Genomic DNA, 21086 nt, shown 5'->3' with positions numbered 1-21086 from the left:
TGAAAAAGATAGAGAGCTTAGGGTTGAAGCCCAGTTCTGAGTTTTGGCTTATTTCTTATATTCTTTGAAAAGGTTAGGAAGCAGCCAGCTTAGAGATCAAAGTCTGCTCTTTTGACTAACTTCTTTTCTTCTTTAGATTCAGGGAACTTCAGATTTAAGCAAGCTGCTGGTTATCCAAGCATCCAAGCCTGCCAAAAATACCAATGACTCCAAAGTCATGGGTAAGGAGTAGCCCTTTCTGTGATAGGAAAACCATGAAACATTCATCTAATTCTAAGAAAATGATCTGAGGGTATTGCGTGGGTTTATCACCAGTCTCCATCCTTGGGCCCACCCTGGCCTCCATGTTACTTCTGGGAGGCCACCTGAGTCCTCCAGACGCTGAGGTAGCCTTTCTCTCTCCCGTCCCTTCCTTCACAGCTGGTGTAGAGCAGCTTCTGTGTGGTACTCTGTTCCCGTCCTGGCGGCCTGGAGACCCACCGTGCTGCTGGGGGTAAAGCAGGAATGGGGCGGGCATAGACTTTCTCACAGTGCGTCCAGGGGTGGAGAGCTGGTGTGTTCCCAACAATCAAGGGGAATATGGAACCTGAACCAGGCTCTTTGACTACTCCAAACCAGTCGCAGCCACAACTCAGCTCTCTTGCTTGAGGTGCGCTTCCATAGTTACGACCTAATTAAAATCGCTAAACGTGTATTAGTGCCCCGCTGCTTGTATCACGGTGCTAAGCAATATTACTGAGCAGATGAGGTAGCAAGGCCTTGCTCTAGAGAAAATGCGCTGAAATCTTCCACGTAGTGCTTGGCACCCCTGCCTTGCCAAGCCCAGTGTTTTCATTTCCCCAACTGCCCGAGCTCCCTTAAGATTCGTCTCTAATTGGCACCATCCTGGTGTTTCTGACCCGCATGATCTGCTAGCTTAGAGGTTATGCAGTTCTTCACGAATTGTTACTTCGCGGGGAGGGGCTTACATGATTTCAAACCGCGTGCAGAAAGTGCATTTTATTAATATTTTATAACTCATTTCTCATTTGCACGATTCTTGTAGGACGCAGCCCCATCGTGTGCTGGGCACTGTGCCAAGCGCTAGGTGGTGAGCAAGCCAAACCAGGTGTCTGCCCTTGTGAAGAGGAGAGACAGACATTCAATAAGTGATTCCACTTCTGCCCTAGCAGCAAATTCAACCTCAGGCATTCTTATAGCTTACTTTCTAGGCCCTGTTCTGGGGTCACGTGCAGCACTTGATTTGGGGGAGTTCTCGGTGTTCCCAGGTCTCCTGTCCAAGCTGGCTTAACACTGAGATAGTCGTTACCCCTAGCCCTCACAGTGTCTTCAGTTTGCCTTTCACAACACTCTTGGGGCACTGGGGTCTAGGGTTTGGAGCTCAGGGCCTAGCGTCAGCCCCCTTGGGGCACCCTGAGGGCTTCTGAGTCAGAGATCTTAGCACTGCCAGAAGCAGGGTACAGGTCCTCCTCTGTTCCTGGGCCTGTAGGCCTCTCTCTTTCTTCGGGCTCTCTGCAATCACTTTTAGACTGAGGGTAATATATCATGCTGTATTTCCCGATGAATTTGGAACGAGAATCATAAATGGTAGGTCAGTGCACTGGATTGGGCCCACATATATGTTTTCTTTTAAAAATTTAAAATAAGTTGCAGGGGTGCCTGGGTAGCTACGTCGGTTGGGCGTCTGACTTCAGCTCGGGTCATGATCTCGTGGTCCATGAGTTTGAGCCCCTCGTCGGGCTCTGTGCTAACAGCTTGGAGCCTAGAGCCTGCTTCTGGTTCTGTGTCTCCCACTCTCTCTGCCCCTGCCCCCCTCACACTCTGTCTCTCTCACTCTCAAAAATGAATAAATGTTAAAAAAATTTTTTTAAATTTAGAATAAGTTGCAAAAGATGAACATCGACAAATTTCACATAAAAAAAAAATCCAGATTTTGAGCTTTTCTCGAAAAACTCAGAAAGTCTGCTAACGCTTGGGCCTCGTTCCTGTATGTAGCAACATTCAGAGCTGGTTGTGGGGGAAGCAGATAATGTGCAGTTTGCCACAGTCCACACCTCACCCTCTTGTCTTAGGTATGGCCTGCTTCCTCTTTTATGTGACCTCCCTGTTCTCATTTGAGTTTGTCGGCCTTTCCATTAGGTTCTGGGGACCCTAAGAGCAAACGCCCTTGAGGGAAGAAAGGGAAGAAAGTAAAGAGCTCATATGAAAGGGGGGGAAGGGAGACCTACTGAGAGAAAGTAAATTGACATTTCAGAATAGTCTTCTGCTACCTTTACTCTTAAATTCCTAATTTAGTTTTTCTGTCTGATGCATGTATTTGGATTGGTTCAGTCAACACTGGTCTTCGAACGACCCACAGAGAATATAATTGGAAGAGAAAAAAGGAGGTAAGAAACTTGACACATGGATTAGATTTTGTCTTACTGTGAATATTAAGCCACATAGCTGGAATCAATTGTGAAGCCAAGTAGCAAAATGTAGTTGGTAATAAAAGAGATTCATAGTGGCAGCTCATTAATTTAGAAAAATTGGGATAAAACTCACCTGGATTATTAAAAATATTTTTTGAGTGTTTATTCATTTTTAAAATTTTTTAAAATTTTTATATTTATTTATTTTTGAGAGAGAGGGAGAGACAGCACGTGAGCAGGGGAGGGGCAGAGAGAGAGGGAGACACAGAATCCAAAGCAGGATCCAGGCTCTGAGCTGTCAGCCCAGAGCCAGATGCAGGGCTCAAACCCATGAACCGTGAGATCACGACCTGAGCCAAAGTCGGACACTCAGCCGACTGAGCCACCCAGGCGCCCCTGAATGTTTATTCATTTTTGAGAGAGAGAGAGAGAGAGAGAGAGAGAGAGAGCGAGCGCGCAAGCGGGGGAGGGACAGAGAGTGAAGGAGACACAGAAACCGAAGCAGGCTCCAGGCTCCGAGCTGTCAGCACAGGGTTCGAACACACAAACTGTGAGACCATGACCTGAGCCAAAGTCGGGCACTTCACCGACTGAGCCACCCAGGCGTCCCTCACCTGAATTATTTAAAGATGAAAATGATAAAATGTTTCTGGAAGATGTGATTTTGCCCCAGGCTGCCCCACACTCTGGCTCAGTTTCCCCCTGTGCACCTCCTTCCCAGTAGCTCAATAGTAGGGATCTATGGGTTAGGGATGGGGAGGGTCATGCCATGCGCACAAACTAGATGTTAGCATCCACAGGCCTGTGCCTCTCTGTGTGGAGTGTGTATTCCCTGAGGATGTGGGTGCTGTGCCCGGGGGATGTGTAGCCACAGGCTCATCCAGGGCATCTTCCTAGAGTATGAGTTTTACTTGGTGCTCTTTTAAACAGAAGAAACTCATTTAACCATTAGATTCTTTAAAATGTTTTATATTAAAACACACATGGAGTAGGATGACAAATTTGCATGAATTTTTAAGATAAAATAGAAGACTTCAGGCCATTTTATTATGGAGAGTCACTTAGGTTTTGCCCTGACATCTTTTCCTACTCTACTCAGCAATCAGGGCTAATTTGGAAAATTTTGAGAAGTCCATGTCTGGAATAGGAGGGGGGAAGGCTGGTCACATCAGGCCAGGACAGAGTGGAGGGAAGTCTGGGGAGTGGGGGACCTGTCTGTAGGCCTAGTTACTCAAGGAGTCTCTGTCAGGGCCCCTAACAGAGGTCGTTTGGGCCCAAGCCCCCTGCACAGTGGAGGAGAATGTTGTTCTGACAGGGCGACGGGGCACTAGGTGAATGCAGAGGTGGGCCAGGGAGCAGTGAATGGGGCCAAGGATGGGCTTCAGCGGCCTCCAGCACCCTCTGTCTCCCAGCTGCGAAGTCACTCCACGTAAATACGTTTTCCGAGGGAAAATGGTATGCTGTGTAAGCGCGGCTTCAAGAGAAGACCCTTGGGCCACCACATCTCCAACCAAGGAGTCCTCCAGACCCTTTTAACAGAAATTCGGGGCCCTCACTGTCATTTATGACCGTCAGAGTGGTGTGCAGAGTGTTTGTTGGGGGAAGGAGAGTTGCATTGACCGAATGTGTGATTGATGGTTCCTTTAAAGAGAGCAACTTAGTTCTTTTTAGGTAGCCTTCCTAAACGGGAAAGGACCCTCTTTCACAAATGGGAAAGGACCCTGTTTCACAAATGGGAAACCTAATGGGGGGTCAAGTAATTGGCTTCATTGACTCCTCATTTTCACTGTTCTTTTCCAGGCCCCATTATTTAAAAAAGTTTCTCCTTGTGATTTAGGGACAAAGTTTCTGGTTACCTGGGAATCAGTCACAGAGTTACCCGGAATTCAACTCTCCTGACATTTCTCTTTTCCTGAAGTGCACCTTTGTTTGACTACTCTTAGTGAATTAATGGAGTATCTCTTTCCAAGATGATGCTTAATAGCACAGAGATGCATATGTATTTACTCGTAACTGATCTCTCAAAGCCCTTAATATGTAAGATCTTTTAGAGGGAACGTTCCAGATAATAAAATGTGAATTTTCAGTTAAGTTTTCTGATTGCATTTTGATAGTTCATGTTTTTTCCTGAAATGCTCATAGTCTAATATTTTGCTTTTGACTTTCCTTTATAGTTGGAAACTGGACCCTATTTTAAAAAGGAATACTAATGGTGCTAAGGTGGTATGTGGAGTCAGGTAAAAGACTGAGCTAATATCCTGGCTCACGTGCTGAAGGATTGCCTGGCAAGGAGGTTACTCAGAAGTTGCTGAAATGGCTAATAAATACTTCTGTATTTATTTCACAAGCAACTGAGCTGCTGGAAAAGCTCTAACTTTAAGCAGTTGCATTATACTTGAGATGTTCAAAATTCTTCAGGATGATAATATAATTCATGGCCTACCAAATGAAACCAAATAGAGCCATTTATGAGAATTCAAGTAATCAGAAGCATTGTACACTTAAAATATTACTGACTGAAGCATACAACTTATATAATTTGATTTGTTGTTAATGGCCCCCTAACATTTTCCAGTGAAAAGTTATTCCCTCCCTCCCCAATTTAGTATATGTTGAAAAATGGAACGATGTTCTCTAACCTTAGTTGCTGAAAGCAAAGTTTAGGAGAGGTTAATAGTCTTGCATTGCATAATACTGTTTGATATCACTTTTCAGTTTCTTTTTAAAAGTCAAATAAAGTTGAATGTTATGGTCTGATTGTTTATTATTTAGAATCCATTATGCCTTTTCATTTCAACAAGATTTCGAAAGGATATTTGATGCTCTACTCTAGGGAAAACCCTAAGAGAGGTAAGAATAAGAAGAAAACTAAGACAAAAAGTCAGGCCTATTTATTAGAACCTTTTGGACACCTGCCATAACAGGACAGTATTTCAGCGTGGACTGTGGATCCCCTGAGTGTCAGCAAATACTGGATGTGGCTGCACACGTAGGAACCCGGCCACTGTGACTGAAACACAGAGGTTTCATTTTTTCTCTTTCTGATTATAGTTGATGCACTATGGTTACATTAGTTTCAGGTGCACAACATGGACAAGTGTAGACGTCACACCGTGCTCACCACAAGCATAGCTACCATCTGTCACCACACGATGCTACTCTAACGCCATGGACGATATTCCCTGTACTATACCTTCCATCCCTGTGACTTAGTCTAATTAAAGGCTTCATTTTTCTTATAGTAACTAAACATCTAGAAATAGGCAGAAAGGGATGGGTGCAGCTGGTTAAGGAAGTAAGTTATCACGGACTAGGCTGCAGCCTCCTCATCCTCGGCCTGTGCCTTATCCCCAGGGTGGCAAAGTGACATCTGTACCTCCAGGCATCCTATTTGCTTTCCAGGAGGGCAAGGAGCTTTCTCTTTACGAGGTTTTGCCTTTGAGTCAGGAATGGACCTCATCCCAGGCCAGCACGGTCATGTGCCTAAACCTCTCACCTTAAGATGATTTTTTGGCTGGCATCTCACTCTGCCACCCTTAATAATGATCTGGGCGGTTTTAGTGAAAAGTACGGGGTAAGTGGATACTGGGTTAAGGGCAGTACCTGCTGTGCTCTGCACCAGTCACATGGCTTGTTACAAATGAACACCAGCTGGCCACCTGCAGAGTCAGTCCCTGGGGGTAGGCCCCTGGGCTCTGCATTTTCACACTCCTGTGGGATTTAGTGCATTTGAAATTTGAGATACTTTAGTCTGCTCTACAGTCTTGCTTAGAGGCTCATTAGCATATCTGATGGAACTAGGAGATACTTCCTCCCACATACATCAGTTAGGATGCGTTTGGCCTAAACCCAACTCCAAAAGGCTTATGTCCTAAGGACATGTATTATTTTATGTAGTGTCAGTCAAGAGGTAAGATGGGTTCATGGTTGATGGACTCAGCGAAGATGATGATCAGATTTTTTCTCTCCACTTTGCTGTTGACCAGCCTCATTCTGTGGTTCCCCGTGCACAGGTAGTCAGATGGCTGCTAGCAACAATCATGTTTTGTGTGAGACAAAAAGGAAAAAAAAAGGTCTCCAATGTTGTCAGGATAGAATTCCTCTAGAAACTCCAATGATCCTGTTTGTGGCTCATTCTCAAGAATTGAATCACGTGCCCATTTCTGAACCAGTTACTGCCAAGAAAAGTGGTAATGACCTTTTGGCCGGTTAATACACCCTTTAAGCTAAAATTAAAGTTGTCAGGGGTGCCCGGATGGCTCGGTTAAGCGTTCAACTTCAGCTCAGGTCATGATCTCAGTTTGTGGGTTCGAGCCCCGCATCGGGCTCTGTGCTGACAGCTCAGAGCCTGGAGCCTGTTTCGGATTCTGTGTCTCCCTCTCTCTCTGCTCCTCCCGCATTCATGCTCTGTCTCTCTCTGTGTCTCTCAAAAATAAAAAGAAAAAAAAAAATTAAAGTTGTATTTCCTCAATTCGCATTGCCCCAAAGGGGTGGAGCCAAATGGGAGTAAACTACTACACAGCCATTCTGGCTCCCTGCCCCTTTGCTGAGTATCTCAACGCAGATCCCTACACTTAGGGTGGAGGTTAGAGGCGAGATCAGACTTGTGGCAAGACCACACAGGGGGCCACAGATTTACCACTGTGAGAATCTTAGAAGACTGAGAAGGCAGTCCCATGGACTTCTCATGCTTCTCTCATAATCACAATTGTCGTATGTGAATTCGCTTTCAATTAATAAATCTTGAACACATAATGTAGTTTATTCTGTTCTTCCATGAAAATTGACAGCAGCAACTCTTGATGGGAACTCTATTCTCCATGCCCACTAGGGCACTGAAGATGTACTTAGGATCACTTCAACCCTGGAAATGCGTATTATGTCACATTTTACATCTGGAAAAGAATCTTTTCACAAAGTCTCATGGCTTCATGGTGACAGAGCCAGAAATCCATTTGGGGATACCTGGCTGCCTTTTCTTTGAACCTTTTCAGTGTCTTTGTATTGACATCATATATGTGGAGAGTAGAGATGGCCAAAAAAACACCAGGGTTTGGGTGCCTGAGTGATGAGGGGTGCAATACATTTATTGGGGGAAGTTGATGAATTTGATTTTGAATTTGCAAATCCAATGGCACACGTTCCATCCGTCAATAAAGATCAACACTTAAGTGTTGAATAACTGAAAAATTAACGGAGATTTAGATGCTGGATTGTCACCATGAAAGAAAGTTGAAGCCAGACTCCAAGAGACAAGGACAAGAGGCATCAAATAGCCAAGGGAAGAAAAGAGAGCAGCAAGAACTGAATAGTTGGAAAGGTGACAGGAGACGGAAGATCCAAGGACTAGTTAGGAGATATCCTATAAGAGGTCCAGGTATTGGTTCTTTAAGGGCAAAGTATATTGTGACTCGAAGAAGTAAGAGCAAGACACATTCCTCTTGGGTCTTTCAGACCAGGACTCCTCAGGATATTGGGTAACTTGAAATTTTCACTACCTTCCCAACCTTCTTGGTGTCACTCAAATTTTACATGTGGAGAATTCAAGGAAACTAAAGACTTAATGACTCGTCTACCATATGGCACCAGGCATCATGTTTTACATTATTCTACTCAATAAAAAAATATGGAGGGCTACATGCAAGGGACTATACTAGGTATGGGACACTTCTTTCTAAACCCAGGACTTATCAGCACAGCCTAACAAAAGTGTGAGAGATCATGAGTTCACAGTAGTTAGTATTCTTTCCAGAAACGCACAGGTGTACTACTCTCCTCAAGATTCATATTCTTAAGCCTTGTAAATCCAATTAAAGTAATATGTTAGGAGAGCTCTTTACAGCAGGGGGGGGGGGGGGTCACAAACCCAAGGACCCAGGGAAGTAACAGGAAGGAGCGAAGTGGGCCAAGAGATGTGGTGAAATCTCCTTGTTCGTCAGCTGCTCCTCCACTTTCGTCACAAGAAATTTCACGTATCTGCCTTTGGAGAAAAGTACTGATGCCGATCCTAGCGAGCAAAGCTCTGCCCTTCGGGTCAGGAGTCTAAACTAGTACTTCAAAACGTGACAACAGAATTCTCTGATCCAGTTTTAACAAAGAATTTATTTGCTAATCCCCAAAAAGCAAAACTCAGAAAACAGCCCCACCCCCTCACTGCAAGAATAGTTCTATAACAAAACATTTTCAATCATTTCCTCCTTTCTTCCCAAGGTGTGCTCTTGTGCCCATCAGTGTAGAGCAGACAGACATATGGAAATACTTTGCATGAAAGGCACATGGCACGGTCGTATCGCTCACACCTCCTGGTCCACCTCCCTGGCAGGCAGGCAGGCAAGTGGAACTTCTTCTATAGCCTCTCTTTTTTAATAGAAATTTCTCAAAAAATTTTCGTTATAGCAAAATATTTAAAGATTCCTCCCCCGCTCATCCCACTTCAGTTATCTACTGAAAAAGTATAGAATTGAAAAGTTTGTTGCCCCCGCTGCAATCAAAACCCTGAAGAGTGGAGAATTTCTCGATACTCTACAGGTTTTTGGGTTATATACTCGTATCTACAGGGGAATCTGAACGTCAAGTTCTGGATTTGATTGGAACAGCTGAAAACCTGACAGTCATTCTATGATGGAGCAGAACAGACTTTCTCCACCATCAACTGACACTACCTCATCGACCCCACATCCTGTAGACATCTAAGACTTGAATCTCACATACAGACTACATTTCAGAGACAGCAGAGAGTGCTACGGTGCAGGAACAGAACAGAATGCTGGTGAAGGCACAGAGGAAAGGATCCCAAGAAATTTTTAGTGCCATTTTGTTTAATAAGCCAGTAGTATAGCAACCTAAAGGCCTTGGCTGTGATCACACCAGGATGTTGTTATGGAACAGGTGCAGGAGAACATGACTGGCAGCCGGCGTCCCCTGGCTCACTGTGCTAACCACCTCCTTGGGGGACTACGGCTGGGGCGTGTAACGGAGGTACTTCTTGCCAGACGGGAGCTCTTTGGTGAAGACTCCTTTAGGGAAAATTTTTTTGGCTTCATCTTCAGGGATGGTTGGAAGAACCATCACACTATCGCCATCCTATTGAAAGACATTGAAAATAATGAAATTCACTCTTACAGTGAAGCCTGAAGGCCAAGAAGTAGCTTCAGAAAAGTAGCTACAGGTGCTCATGAGAATAACCCAGTATTGGTCACTCTCTCCCCTCTGAGGAATTTTGTTTTCACAGGATGATCTTCGACACTTTGCTGAGAGAACAATGTCCCCATCTTAACAAGAAATGGTCTTGTTTTAAACCCAGTGACGTCTTGGCACCACACTTTAAAATTTAAATTCTAAGTCCTTACCGCTGCCCGGTGTGAATGAATCGTGCCTCCTTGCCCCACCTCCCGCTCCTGCTCTTCCAGGCACGCTGGTTTTCCTCCCTCATATATATATATATATTTTAATGTTTATTTATTTTTGAGACAGAGACAGAGCATGAACAGGGGAGGGTCAGAGAGAGAAGGAGGCACAGAATCTGAAACAGGCTCCAGGCTCCGAGCTGTCAGCACAGAGCCCGATGCGGGGCTTGAACTCACGGACTGTGAGATCATGACCTGAGCCGAAGTCGGCCGCTCAACTGACTGAGCCACCCAGGCGCCCTTTCCTCCCTCATAAACAAGCACGACTTGGTCCCTTGCTTTCTTCATGTCTTTCCCAAAGTTCCCTTCAGAGAAAGGCCTTCTTTGACAGCCAATTATAAAACCTACCCTCCCACCCCTATGCTCCCACTCTCTCCACCTCTGCTTGATTTTTCTCAGTCACACTTATTGCCACCTAAAACACGGTAAACTTGCGTACTGTTTGTCTCTGCCCACTGGCATGTAAGCTCTCTGAGGGCAGGGACTCCTATTTACATTAATATTTATATTGTTCACTGTTGCTGTAGCCCGGAGCCCACTGCCTGGGCTCAATAAACACATGTTCAATGGACAGATACAGACTTTAAATGATTTGCCTGTCAGGAAAAACAAATCAACACAACCTGGTATTCAGGTGAGCATATTTTAAAAAGGTAGCAATGTTAAGATGCCCTTGTGATATTATCCCTGTCTGAGAATTCTACATGGGGTTTGAAAGGCTAATTGAAGCTTAAGAGAAGTGAAATGCTCCAGACATTAATACACCAAAGAGTTTTATAGCCATGACTCAAGTGGCCAATCTAAGTTTTGCTATAAATATTTTGCCAACATTTTGCTCGTTTTGGGAAGGGTTAAAGGTTTTTTTTAAAAAAATTATTTTATTAAGAAATCATTCTGGATGGCTCAGTTGGTTAAGTATCCGACTCTTGGTTTCAGCTCAGGTCACGATCACACACTTCGTGAGTTTGAGGGCCGCCCCAGGCTCCATGCTAAGGGATTCTCTCTCTCTCTCTGCCTCTCCTCTCCCTTGCTCGTGTTCTTCCTCAAAATAAATAAATAAACTTAAAAAATAAAAGGAATCATTCTGACCAATTAATTTGATCAAGTGATATGGAAGTTAGAAAGCAATACGGGGAGTTTATATTTCATATAAAAATACAAAGAAGACCTTGACAATGGCCTCATAGTAAATCTGAAACTCAGCCATAAGGAAAAGTCCTGCCAGTGTGTGTGCGTGCCAGAAAAAGAGCCCCAAGTAAGAAAGACCCAGAAGATAGCCATTTAGAGACTGGCCCCTTAGGCCTTGAAGGTGAGCTGGGTATCTGCCCTTTTAACGTCTTTACCTTCCAATCAACGGGGGTGGCAACCCTCTTTTCCGCTGTCAGCTGGAGAGAGGTAATTACCCTGAGAATCTCATCAAAGTTCCTGCCAGTGGTTGCTGGGTAGAGGATAGACAGCTTGAGCTTCTTATCAGGACCAAAGATAAATACCTGCAAAGCACACAGATGCATAAATAGGAATAATTCTTTTAAGTGTTTTTGATATCAAAGCTTCTTTGAAAGCTCTTTAGTTACTAGAAATGTTCAAGAGTGTAGAAAAAAACCAAAACCCAAACCCTGCCCCCAACCCTGCCCTCAGCAAACATCTAGGAGGATACATCAAACTGTTAATCTGGGTGGCTTCAGTGTAGATAATTTTCTTCTCCAGGTTCTTTCTCTTTTCTTTTTTTTTTTTTTAACGTTGATTTATTTTTGAAGGAGAGAGAGAGAGACAGAGTGTGAGTGGGGGAGGGGCAGAGAGAGGGAGACACAGAATCTGAAGCAGGCTCCAGGCTCTGAGCTGTCAGCACAGGGCCCGATGCAGGGCTTGAACTCACAAACCTCGAGATACGACCTGAGCTGAAGTTGGAGGCTTAAACGACTGAGATACTCAGGCGCCCCTCCATGTTATTTTTCTAAACTTAGAAGGGAATTCTATTTGGTTCTGGGTGTCTCAGTAAGAAAACCTGATATGCAAATTGAATCCAGGAAAGGCCTCAGGAAGGTACTATGTTAACTAGGGATGATTACCTTAAAAATATACTAATGGGGGCGGGGGACACCTGGATGGCTCAGTCGGTTAAGTGTCTGACTTTGGCTCAGGTTATGATCTCACAGTTCCCGAGTTCAAGCCCTGTGTCGGGTTTCTGTGATGACAGTTCAGAGCCTGGAGCCTGCTTCAGATTCTGTCTCCCTCTCTCTCTGCTCCTCCCCCGCTCGCACTCTCTCTCTCAAAAAATGAATAACATTAAAAAAAACTTTAAAAAAATATACTGATGGGAGTTGATACCAGTCTTCAAATAGTTGTATAGTTTTGCAGATGAGGGATTAAGTCTGTTCTCTAGTAGGTAAGGACAAACAGGAATTCCCAGCCACAGTTGCCTTATGAAGAAGGAAAAAGAGAGGACTGTTAGGAGAGCTGGGAAAAAGATTCCTCAATTCTAGATGATACCTTATGATCAACTACTTATTTTATGTACATTTCCAAAAGTTATCAAATTTAGCTGAAAATTTTACTTTGCTTCAGCAGTACGGATGGTCAGTGAGATTGCCGCTAATTATTTTATAACTGGAGATATTCCTCTATTCCTCGAGTCGGTGTAAGCACTCAGCTGTACACGGAGCCTGGCCAGTCATGAGGACAACTAATGGATTTCTACAACTCACCACACGAGCTGTCACAGGCATGCCCTTTTCGTCCTTCTCTGCTGGGTCCAGCATGCCTAACAGGATGGCAAGGTCCCGATTCTTATCATCAATGATGGGGAAAGGTAATTTTTCTGTGGGCTCCTGACCATTGTAAGCATTGATATCCTGAAATGCAGGTGAAAGGGAAAAAAAAAAATCTAAACCAGGCACATTCTTTGAATTCAATCAATGAACATCTTGCAAGATAGGGAAGAGGAACATAATCATAATTTTCTCTAAGCGATTTTAGTAAAAAAAAAAAAAAAAATGAATGAATGAACACTCCTCACCCCAATCACTCACTGACAGAAATAACAGTACAGTACAGTACTTAGGTTATAACCACAGACCCTTTTCATGCCCAGGTCTCTTAAAATTTGGCATGATTTTACTGCCCACAGAAAGCAGCAAGAAATGCTTTAAAAGTTGAATGCTGTAGAGTTAGATCCCAATCTAAGGTACCTCTCTGGGTACCCAACAAGTAAATACCATCAGAAATAATGTGTTCATTAAGTCCATCAAATCTAAAAATAATGCCACATGCAAAGATAATTCTACAGATCTGGTCCCTGCCCGCTAAGAACCCCGACCCAGACATTAAGCTACTATACAGCAGATACTAAGAAATGAAAAAAAAAAACCCATAAAATTTGAAGCAAATCCAAGAATGGAGAGTTGAATATATACTTTAAGGACAAGTCCAAGGTAAATTTACACTAGGGTGAAATCCACATAGAAAACAAAGCATTTCAGTCTGAACTGAAAGACAATAATGTACTTTCCTCCTTATTCTACTCTCTTCCCCTACTAAACTTCACTCATTTACTCATTCATTCCTACCTTTCCTATCCCTAGAAGCCTTTGAAAAAGAAAATCTAGCTCCCGTATTTGATCAATGATACAGCACTTCCCGTGGGGTAAGCACGAGGACAAGTGCATGCGGATGAGTGAGGCGTGGTACCTGCCTTCAAAGAAACTTCTACTTTGGTTAAGATGATTCCCATGTGAAGTAGCAGCAAATGCAAGACTCTAATATTTACATGGCAGGTTGTAAATGCTGAAGTATACTAATGTCCCCATTGACAGATAGGTCTCCTGAGTTAGGAAAGACTTCAGGAGAGATTCTACCTGGGGCCTTGAAGGATGGATGAGATTTTTCACAGGGAAGAGGAGCAGTATTAATGGAACATGCAGGCAGGTCTGAGCATAAATAACTGAGAAGAGAGTGAGTAACTTAGCTGGGTAGAGCTTTAGGAAGCAGCGGGAGAGAGGATTTAAGGTTGGAATAAGGTCTGTTTATCATGTGGAGCCTTAAAAGTAACATAGGGGTTGAGGTCATGGCGGATATAGAGCCTCTGTCAATTTCTCAGCAGAGATGCAACAGGACAGAAGTGGTACAGGTGAACTTTGAAACGGGTAACAACACATTTTGACGAGTTCCTTAATTTTATTATCTTAACTTCCTTTCTGTTGTCACTGGCCCCCCATCAACTCATCACAACTAAGTAATAATCAAAAGGGCTTTGTGCTATAGGGGTCCTGAAGTTTCCTATGTAACCAGTGGAGTGCCAAAGTTTGGCCACTGCTTCTGATAGGTGGGACTTATTTCCTGTTCAGTGCTCTCACAATTCTGAAAATTCAAGGCAGAGGCTCATAAGCTAAAATGAGCCCGGGCATGCTCCTACTTTAAAAGGTGTTTTACAAGAGGCAATCAATTCTTCCTTTGGTGGTTTCTAGTTTCAATGGCTGCTGTACGGTAATAAACGGTCAACACTGCCACTTCCCTGATGGGCATTACGTTATATCCACGAACACCAAAGAACCACATGCTTTGGCTTTATTCTAGCCTAAATCAGATGAATTCCTACTCTCTATCATGTAGTATCAATGACAGCATTGGTTTGAGGTTCCAATTGCACTGCCATCCCTTCCTAGCCGGCTAACCCTGAGCAAGTCCCTCCAACTCTGTGGGAGGAAAAGTATTCTCACTGGCAAACATGAGAGCATAGTGCAGAAATGCACTTATCAGTCGCAGCCAAATGTAAGGGATGAAAAAAAATGCCACTGTAAGCAAGAGAAAGCCCCTTCTCTTTTCTCCTGTATATGATGCTTCTAATCTCGGGCACTTAGAATTAACTAGCAGGAAATGGCCAAGGGCTGCAGCCCCAGGTGGCCAGCTCACAAGTCAGTACCACATCTTTTATTCAGTTGCATAGCAAGTGCTTGACAGAGTGCCTAGTACATTGTAAGCATCCTTCAGAGCTTACCTATCATCACTTTTTAGTGGCACATCATCGCAAAGTCATCAAAATGTCAAGTTTAGAACACCACATTTATTGTCCAAGTAAATCATTTGTTGAAAGTAGACAATTCCTTCCGTTCATGCATTCAACACACAGAGACTGACTGCCTAGGATACACTGAGTGCCAAGCACTGTTCGACAGAGCACAAAACAGGAGTCTGCCTTGCTGAGCCTGATGGGTGTGGACAAATGAACAAATGAAACTAGCAACGTGCAGAACATTTTATTTTAGATGGTGACAACGCTATAGAAAAAATCACAGGGGGATAAGGAACATGGAGGGGAGTTATAATTTTAGATAAGGAGGCCATGGAAGAAGACCTTGATGAGGTAGCATTTGAATCAAGACTTGAAAGCGGGAAGGGCACAAGCCACAAAGCTACCTAAGGAAAGTCTTCCAAATAGTATTTTGCATCATTTTAAAGGCAGAGCAGACAAGTTTACTGATGAACCAGACGTGGATATGGAAAAACCAGAGGAATTCAGGATGATGCCTAGATTTTGGCCAACTATGAAAACGCAGTGTCCATTAGCTAAGATGAGTAAGATCTCGGATTAAGAAAAGGAAGCCAGTGTCAGACATACTAGGTGTGAGATGACAGGGCATCCCAGGGGAGATGGGAGTTGGCGGTGGTCGTAGCAGTCTGGGAACCAGCAGTGTCTGGCCTAGAGATGGAAATTCGGGAATCACAGCATTTAGACGTGAGTGGATGAGCTCACCAAGGGGAAGGGTATAGATAAAAAGAGACGGTGTCCAATAAATGAATTCAGGGCAACTTTAGCATAACTAGGAGTTGGGGGTGAGGAAGCTCACTCTGACCATAAACAGGAGTAGCTCAAGGTGTGGTGTGTGCAAGCCATGAGAGGAAAATGTTCCAGGATATACAACGACCAGTGGGTTGAAGGCTGCTAGTGGGCCGGGAAAGACGAGGGCTAAAAACCGAGCATTGCATTTAGCAAGGTAGAGATCACTGTGCAGTTTAAGTCAGATTTTCAAATAATAGGTGAAGCCTGAACTTGAAGTTACTTGTACCTTTACCTCAAAAAACCCAAGCTACTCTACATAATTTATACCTTGATTTATAACCTCAAAGCACATGCCAATTGGTACTATACCTTGCTCCAGGCAAGATGGTCTTCAACACTATCCACTGAGAGGGCAATCATTTTCACGTTCTTCTTGGCAAATTCGGGTGCCAGCTTTGCGGCTCTGCCGAGCTCCGTGGTACACACAGGGGTGAAATCCCGAGGGTGCGAGAAGAGAATGCCCCATCTGAGATGAAGGAAAAGGAAGCCACAGCATATTGGAGGGATTATCACCGTCATGTAGAATGAGAAATCACAAATCCCATGTCAAAAATGACTTCCTTTTTAAATAAGTGCTTATGAGGACAATTACTTTTAAAGTTTTGTTGAGGAATGCTTTTTTTTTTTTTTTAATTTTTTTCCCAACGTTTATTTATTTTTGGGACAGAGAGAGACAGAGCATGAACGGGGGAGGGGCAGAGAGAGAGGGAGACACAGAATCGGAAACAGGCTCCAGGCTCTGAGCCATCAGCCCAGAGCCCGACGCGGGGCTCGAACTCCCGGACCGCGAGATCGTGACCTGGCTGAAGTCGGACGCTTAACCGACTGCGCCACCCAGGTGCCCCGAGGAATGCTTTTTGATCTTCTGACTTCCAGAAAAGCCTATGTTGAAAGCCCAATTCAACCAAACATATGAAATTCCACATGATAAATGTCTTAGGAGACTGTAATTTAAGGGTGTTGCCTCCTTAAATAACTACAGGGCCACCCTCTTTTTCAGCTCATAAAACCTGTGCTACTCAAACCAACAAGCTTACTGAAATACCTTTTCCCCCCTTCTTACCCACTTCTACTTTTTTTCTAGGCTATAATAATGGATGTCCCAATATGCCCCAATCCAACCAAATGCCTGACTGCAATAATAAACAGGTTACATAATCTCAAATAAATAGGCTTCTATCCTCTATTTATATGTAAAATTAAAGCTGACACTTGGCTTCTTTGTAGTGAGTGGATATAAAAACTTTTGTAAAGCTACCAAGCCTGCCAAGCAGGACACCCAATCTCTGCACCCTGACGAAGCTACCGCACTTTTGAGTTTTACCTGTCTCTTCCTTTGCAGTTTCTTTTCCTTTTTGCTTTAGTCCAAGTAGGCAAGAAAACTGGCCGCCTACAACACAGATTTTGACAACTACAGATTCTTAGGTAAACATGAATATCTAAATCATCATTACCTAGGATGAAACTTTATATAGATTTTTAAGCATATTTCCAGCTAAAAGTCACCAAGAACTTTTGGAATACCATTTCCTTCTCCTTGGCAACAGAACTACTCTTCTGACTGAAAAGGAAAATTTAACACCGGGTTCTCCACACCCCGCTGGACTTGTGTTAAACCAGGATCCTAAACTACTAAATAACTCAACTCGGTCTAGATGCCAAGCTTGACCTCTCAAAATCTGCCAAGTTTCCTGAGGCACAAAAAACAAAGCAGAGACAAGGGTACCTCCCTCCCACCTACATCTGCCACTCAACTCCCAAGGCTTCAGGAAAGGAAAAGCCTTCCTACAATGAGGATAGAGGGCCCTATGGCAAGACTGGGAAGAGAGAGGTAATACTTTGAAGATTCTGGAGGTTTGTGGTATGTTTACTTTTTTATAAAGGACAGTAAGAGGGCTATACATCTTGTGATATAAATAATCTAGGTATGGGTAAAAAATCTAGGCCTTTGATTCTATGGTAAAGGATCTGCTTAAGGGTCAGATGAGACTTACGAGAAAGTTTCCAAGAGTTGAGACAAAAACAGGGCATTTCTTCCTGAGTTGTTAAAGGGTTGATGAATTAGAAGCGTCAGACACACTCTTTCCATTGTGCATCGAAAAGGTTTTGCTGAATCATGCTAAGGAACTCAGTTTAAGCCACTTCACATCCTGTCCCCCTCAGAGGCCAAACTCCAGTGTGCCACATGGCTAGGAAGGGGGTAAGTCTGAGGATGTCTTACTATGGTCTGCATTCCCCTCTAAGTCTCCCTAACTGTGTGTGCTCTTAAGAGGAGTTCAATTACATCATCCCATTTGCTTCAAAAGACAAAAGGTTTCCTCCTTTAAGGGAAGGGTCCTCACTCACTAACCCCCAGAAAACCCCAGGAAAACAAGTTTTGTTTGGTGAAGATGTACTGTAAAGAAGCTGCTTCTACCATATACACAAAGAAACAGAGCTAAAGCTCATTAAACTCACCAAATGAAGCACCCAAACCCCTTAGTTGTTTCCAGTTGTCAGGGGTAGGGCAGATACCTGTAATGTTTGAAATTATTATTTTTTTTTCTCCAAAAACACCTAGATCAAAAGCTGACCTCTGAATTGAGATCACACACAGAACGGAGTCCCTGGGGAAATTGCATTAGGCAAAACCATGTATTATAATTATAAAAAGAGCTCAAACTTCTTTTCAAGGTAGGGGAGGGAACACAATCCCAGGCGTGACCTGAGGCAGACTTGTTATATTTTTGTTTGTAGATCCAGATATTTTTCTCATCTTCCTACTGGTGGCTCCCTGAGAAGGCACCGCTTTTAATAAAATCAGGATAGACCCAGGGGCAAATAAACAACAGCAAGAAACCCAAAAAAGTAGGGTTAGCTTAAATAGTGACGGCATTTATAATTATTGCTATAATAAATGTTTTATGTCAATATTTATCTTTATACAATCTAAGAGTTCTGATAAGATTTTGTTCTATGGGGATGAGGACTGTAGATAGGAATGGAAAGGAACATACTCTAAAAATCCCATGGACTTTAGGAGAAATACTAATACCTAGATTACGAGACTGGACACAGTCTGTATATCTCTCCCTGCCTTTAAGGTCTGAATGTTCCATTTTTCATCTTTTTTCTAGCCTAGTCCTCTCTTTCACAAAGCTTAGCTTTTCCCTTAAATTGGCAGCTGGAAAATAGACTTAAGAGAGTGTAAAGGGCTGTGTAGGCCTAAGTGGGTAAGAATCCCTCCCAGGTTCTCTGCATAGCCCTGTCCACTCATTGATGAATGTCATAAACTTCCCTCTCTCTGTCTATACACATATATATCTGGACACTGTAAATAAAATAAGGACACAAATCATGGAGGATTTGTTAAGCCTCAGAACACCACAGTGCAGAAAATACGAACAAAAAGCCAGGAGCAGAGTCATAAATGCAGAGAACTGGTGGCTGCCAGAGGGGGTGGGGGGGATGAGTGAAATAGATCAAGGGGATTAAGAGGTACAAACTGCAGTTATAAAATAAATTAGTCATGGGGATAAAAAGCACAGCATGGGGAACACTCAATAATATTATAATGCATGGTGACAGACGGTGACTACTTACTGTGATGGGCACTGAGTAATGTATAGAATTGTCTAATCACTATATTGTACACCTGAAACTAATATAACACTGTGTGTCAACTATACTTCAATAATTAAAAAAAAAAAAAGGGAAAACCAGTGTGGTGGGACCACTGGAACTCCAGAGCCATAATATAATGACACATATCTGGGAGGTTTCAGATTAAAACCAAGCAACTTAAAAGCTTGCTGATTCAGGGGCTGTAAAACGTAAAACCTGGGCAACACCAATTTACTCCTAGTCATAATGGTCTGACTGCCAGGCCAGATCTGGCTATCGCCGGCAAGGCCACGTGCTGGAAGCAAAGCAGTGGGGGGAGGAAGCAGTGAGGGGCACACGACTGGGAAACAAAAGGGTCTCAAAAGCGGGGAGGTCCAGGCGTCCAGGAGCCTGCAGTGGCCTACCGCGGCAAGAACACGCCATTGCAACTGAGCAACCTCAGAAAGCCCTTCACTTCAAGTGTTGCAAGTTCTGGAATGAAGGGCACACCTACATACAGAATGTTCTTGGTTCCTCCCAAAGCTGTTATCAAATCATATCCCAGCCACAGGAGGAGGCTCTGGACAAAAAGTCTTTCAGCCACTTATTTGGCAGCTGGTGGTTTAAATTTTTACATTTTGTGTCGAGAAGCCTGCAAATACCACTGCAGCAAGCAAGTCCTCGGCGCGCTGGGCCGTCCCGAACCTTCCGCCCACAGCAGTGTCCTCAGACTCTGGCCTTAGACACTCACCTTCCCCCAGGGAGCAAATTCCAGCACCGAGGGAGGGAGTGCGACCCTGGGGACAAGTCCCGGGAAGTGACCCCTGATGCAGCCCGGCCCTCGCCCCAGCCCCCTCAACTCGGCCACGCTCCTTGCACCCCTTACCAAACCGAGTGATACAGGCAACAAACCCTCCGCATCGGCCTCCGGTGCCCGTACCTGCTGGAACCCAATTTCGTTCCCCTCCCCCTTTCCCGCCGCGGAGCCGGCTCAGCCACACGGGGGCCGCCGGCGGAATGGGGTCGAGGGGCCGGCCCCCAGCAGCGCTCGGCCGACGCGGGGCAGGAGCCACTCGGCCAGAGGCACGTGCAGGAACCGGTGCGGGGAGGAGGCGGGCGGCGACCAGGGGGCTGAGCTGGAAGGACGGAAGGTAGAAGAAATAGGGAAGGCACCTCCGAGGCCGGGCGTAACCCGAGGACGCTACGAGGTGGCCACTTACGAGTCTCCCAGATAGTCGTGGAAACGGATACGGCCGATGGTAGTATTGGCCTCGAAGTTGGGAGCCTCGTCCCCAAGAAGGAGACCTCCAGGCATGGCGGCAGCAGTGACGCGGGAAGACGAGGACGCGCAGCAGCGGCAGCCACCAGCTTGCCGGCTCCGGCGGTGTGGGTGCCGGCCGCAGAGTAAGTGGGGCCGCGAGGGGCGGGAAGCGAGCGGCGTGGGCGGGGCCAGAGGCGGAGTCTGAGCGGGGCGGGGCCGTGGCACGGCGAGGGGCGGGGCGGAACCGGGCAGCCGCCCGAAGGACAGATCCCTGCTGGCGCGGGTGGGATGGCGGACGGGGCAGGCCGGAGCAAGGGGCGGAGCGAGGGGCGGAGCAAGGGCGGGTCAGTTCTGGGTCCTAGTCTCCTGCCTCTGAACCTGCCGGGAACCTGTGGGCGCCGGCGCCTGTCTCCACTCACGTGACTTGGGACTCAGTGACCCCTGAAGGCTTGGGGGTGAGAAGGTTTGATCGTGCAGTGCGTCTGGGCTTTGGTGGTGCAAGGAAGCGGGTCGCAGTAGAAGGGGAGCCCCAAGGCGGAGAATCGGGGTGGGGGATGACGAATCCGCGATCCTCCTGTACGCTCACTCTT

At 45.0% G+C, this 21086-nt stretch overlaps 2 protein-coding genes across 7 annotated transcripts in view; one reads left to right on the top strand and one right to left on the bottom strand.

Annotated features, from left to right (window-relative positions):
- Nucleotides 1-5119, top strand: part of SLC9C2 (solute carrier family 9 member C2 (putative)) — a 96998-nt gene extending 91879 nt beyond the window's left edge. For 5 of the 6 annotated variants that reach the window (XM_047840311.1, XM_047840313.1, XM_047840310.1 and 2 more), the window contains 2 exons: nucleotides 137-221; nucleotides 2332-2429. In XM_047840311.1, the coding sequence (XP_047696267.1) occupies nucleotides 137-221; nucleotides 2332-2429 (183 nt within the window). Of the gene's footprint in view, nucleotides 1-136; nucleotides 222-2331; nucleotides 2430-4585 lie in introns of those variants that run through there. The other variant, XM_047840312.1, reaches the window with a different exon arrangement.
- Nucleotides 5120-8493: 3374 nt separating this feature from the next.
- On the bottom strand, nucleotides 8494-20660 carry PRDX6 (peroxiredoxin 6). Its single transcript, XM_047840320.1, has 5 exons — nucleotides 20456-20660; nucleotides 15963-16119; nucleotides 12523-12669; nucleotides 11161-11307; nucleotides 8494-9494 (listed from the first exon to the last, which is right to left on the bottom strand). Exons 1-5 carry the CDS (start codon nucleotides 20548-20550, stop codon nucleotides 9366-9368), a joined length of 675 nt encoding a protein of 224 aa, XP_047696276.1. The 5' UTR covers nucleotides 20551-20660; the 3' UTR covers nucleotides 8494-9365.
- Between the last annotated feature and the right edge of the window lie 426 nt (nucleotides 20661-21086).

Source organism: Prionailurus viverrinus, chromosome F1 (assembly GCF_022837055.1).
Source record: "Prionailurus viverrinus isolate Anna chromosome F1, UM_Priviv_1.0, whole genome shotgun sequence".
NCBI classification, from domain to species: Eukaryota; Metazoa; Chordata; class Mammalia; order Carnivora; family Felidae; genus Prionailurus; species Prionailurus viverrinus.
This window is presented reverse-complemented; position numbering and strand designations above follow the sequence as displayed.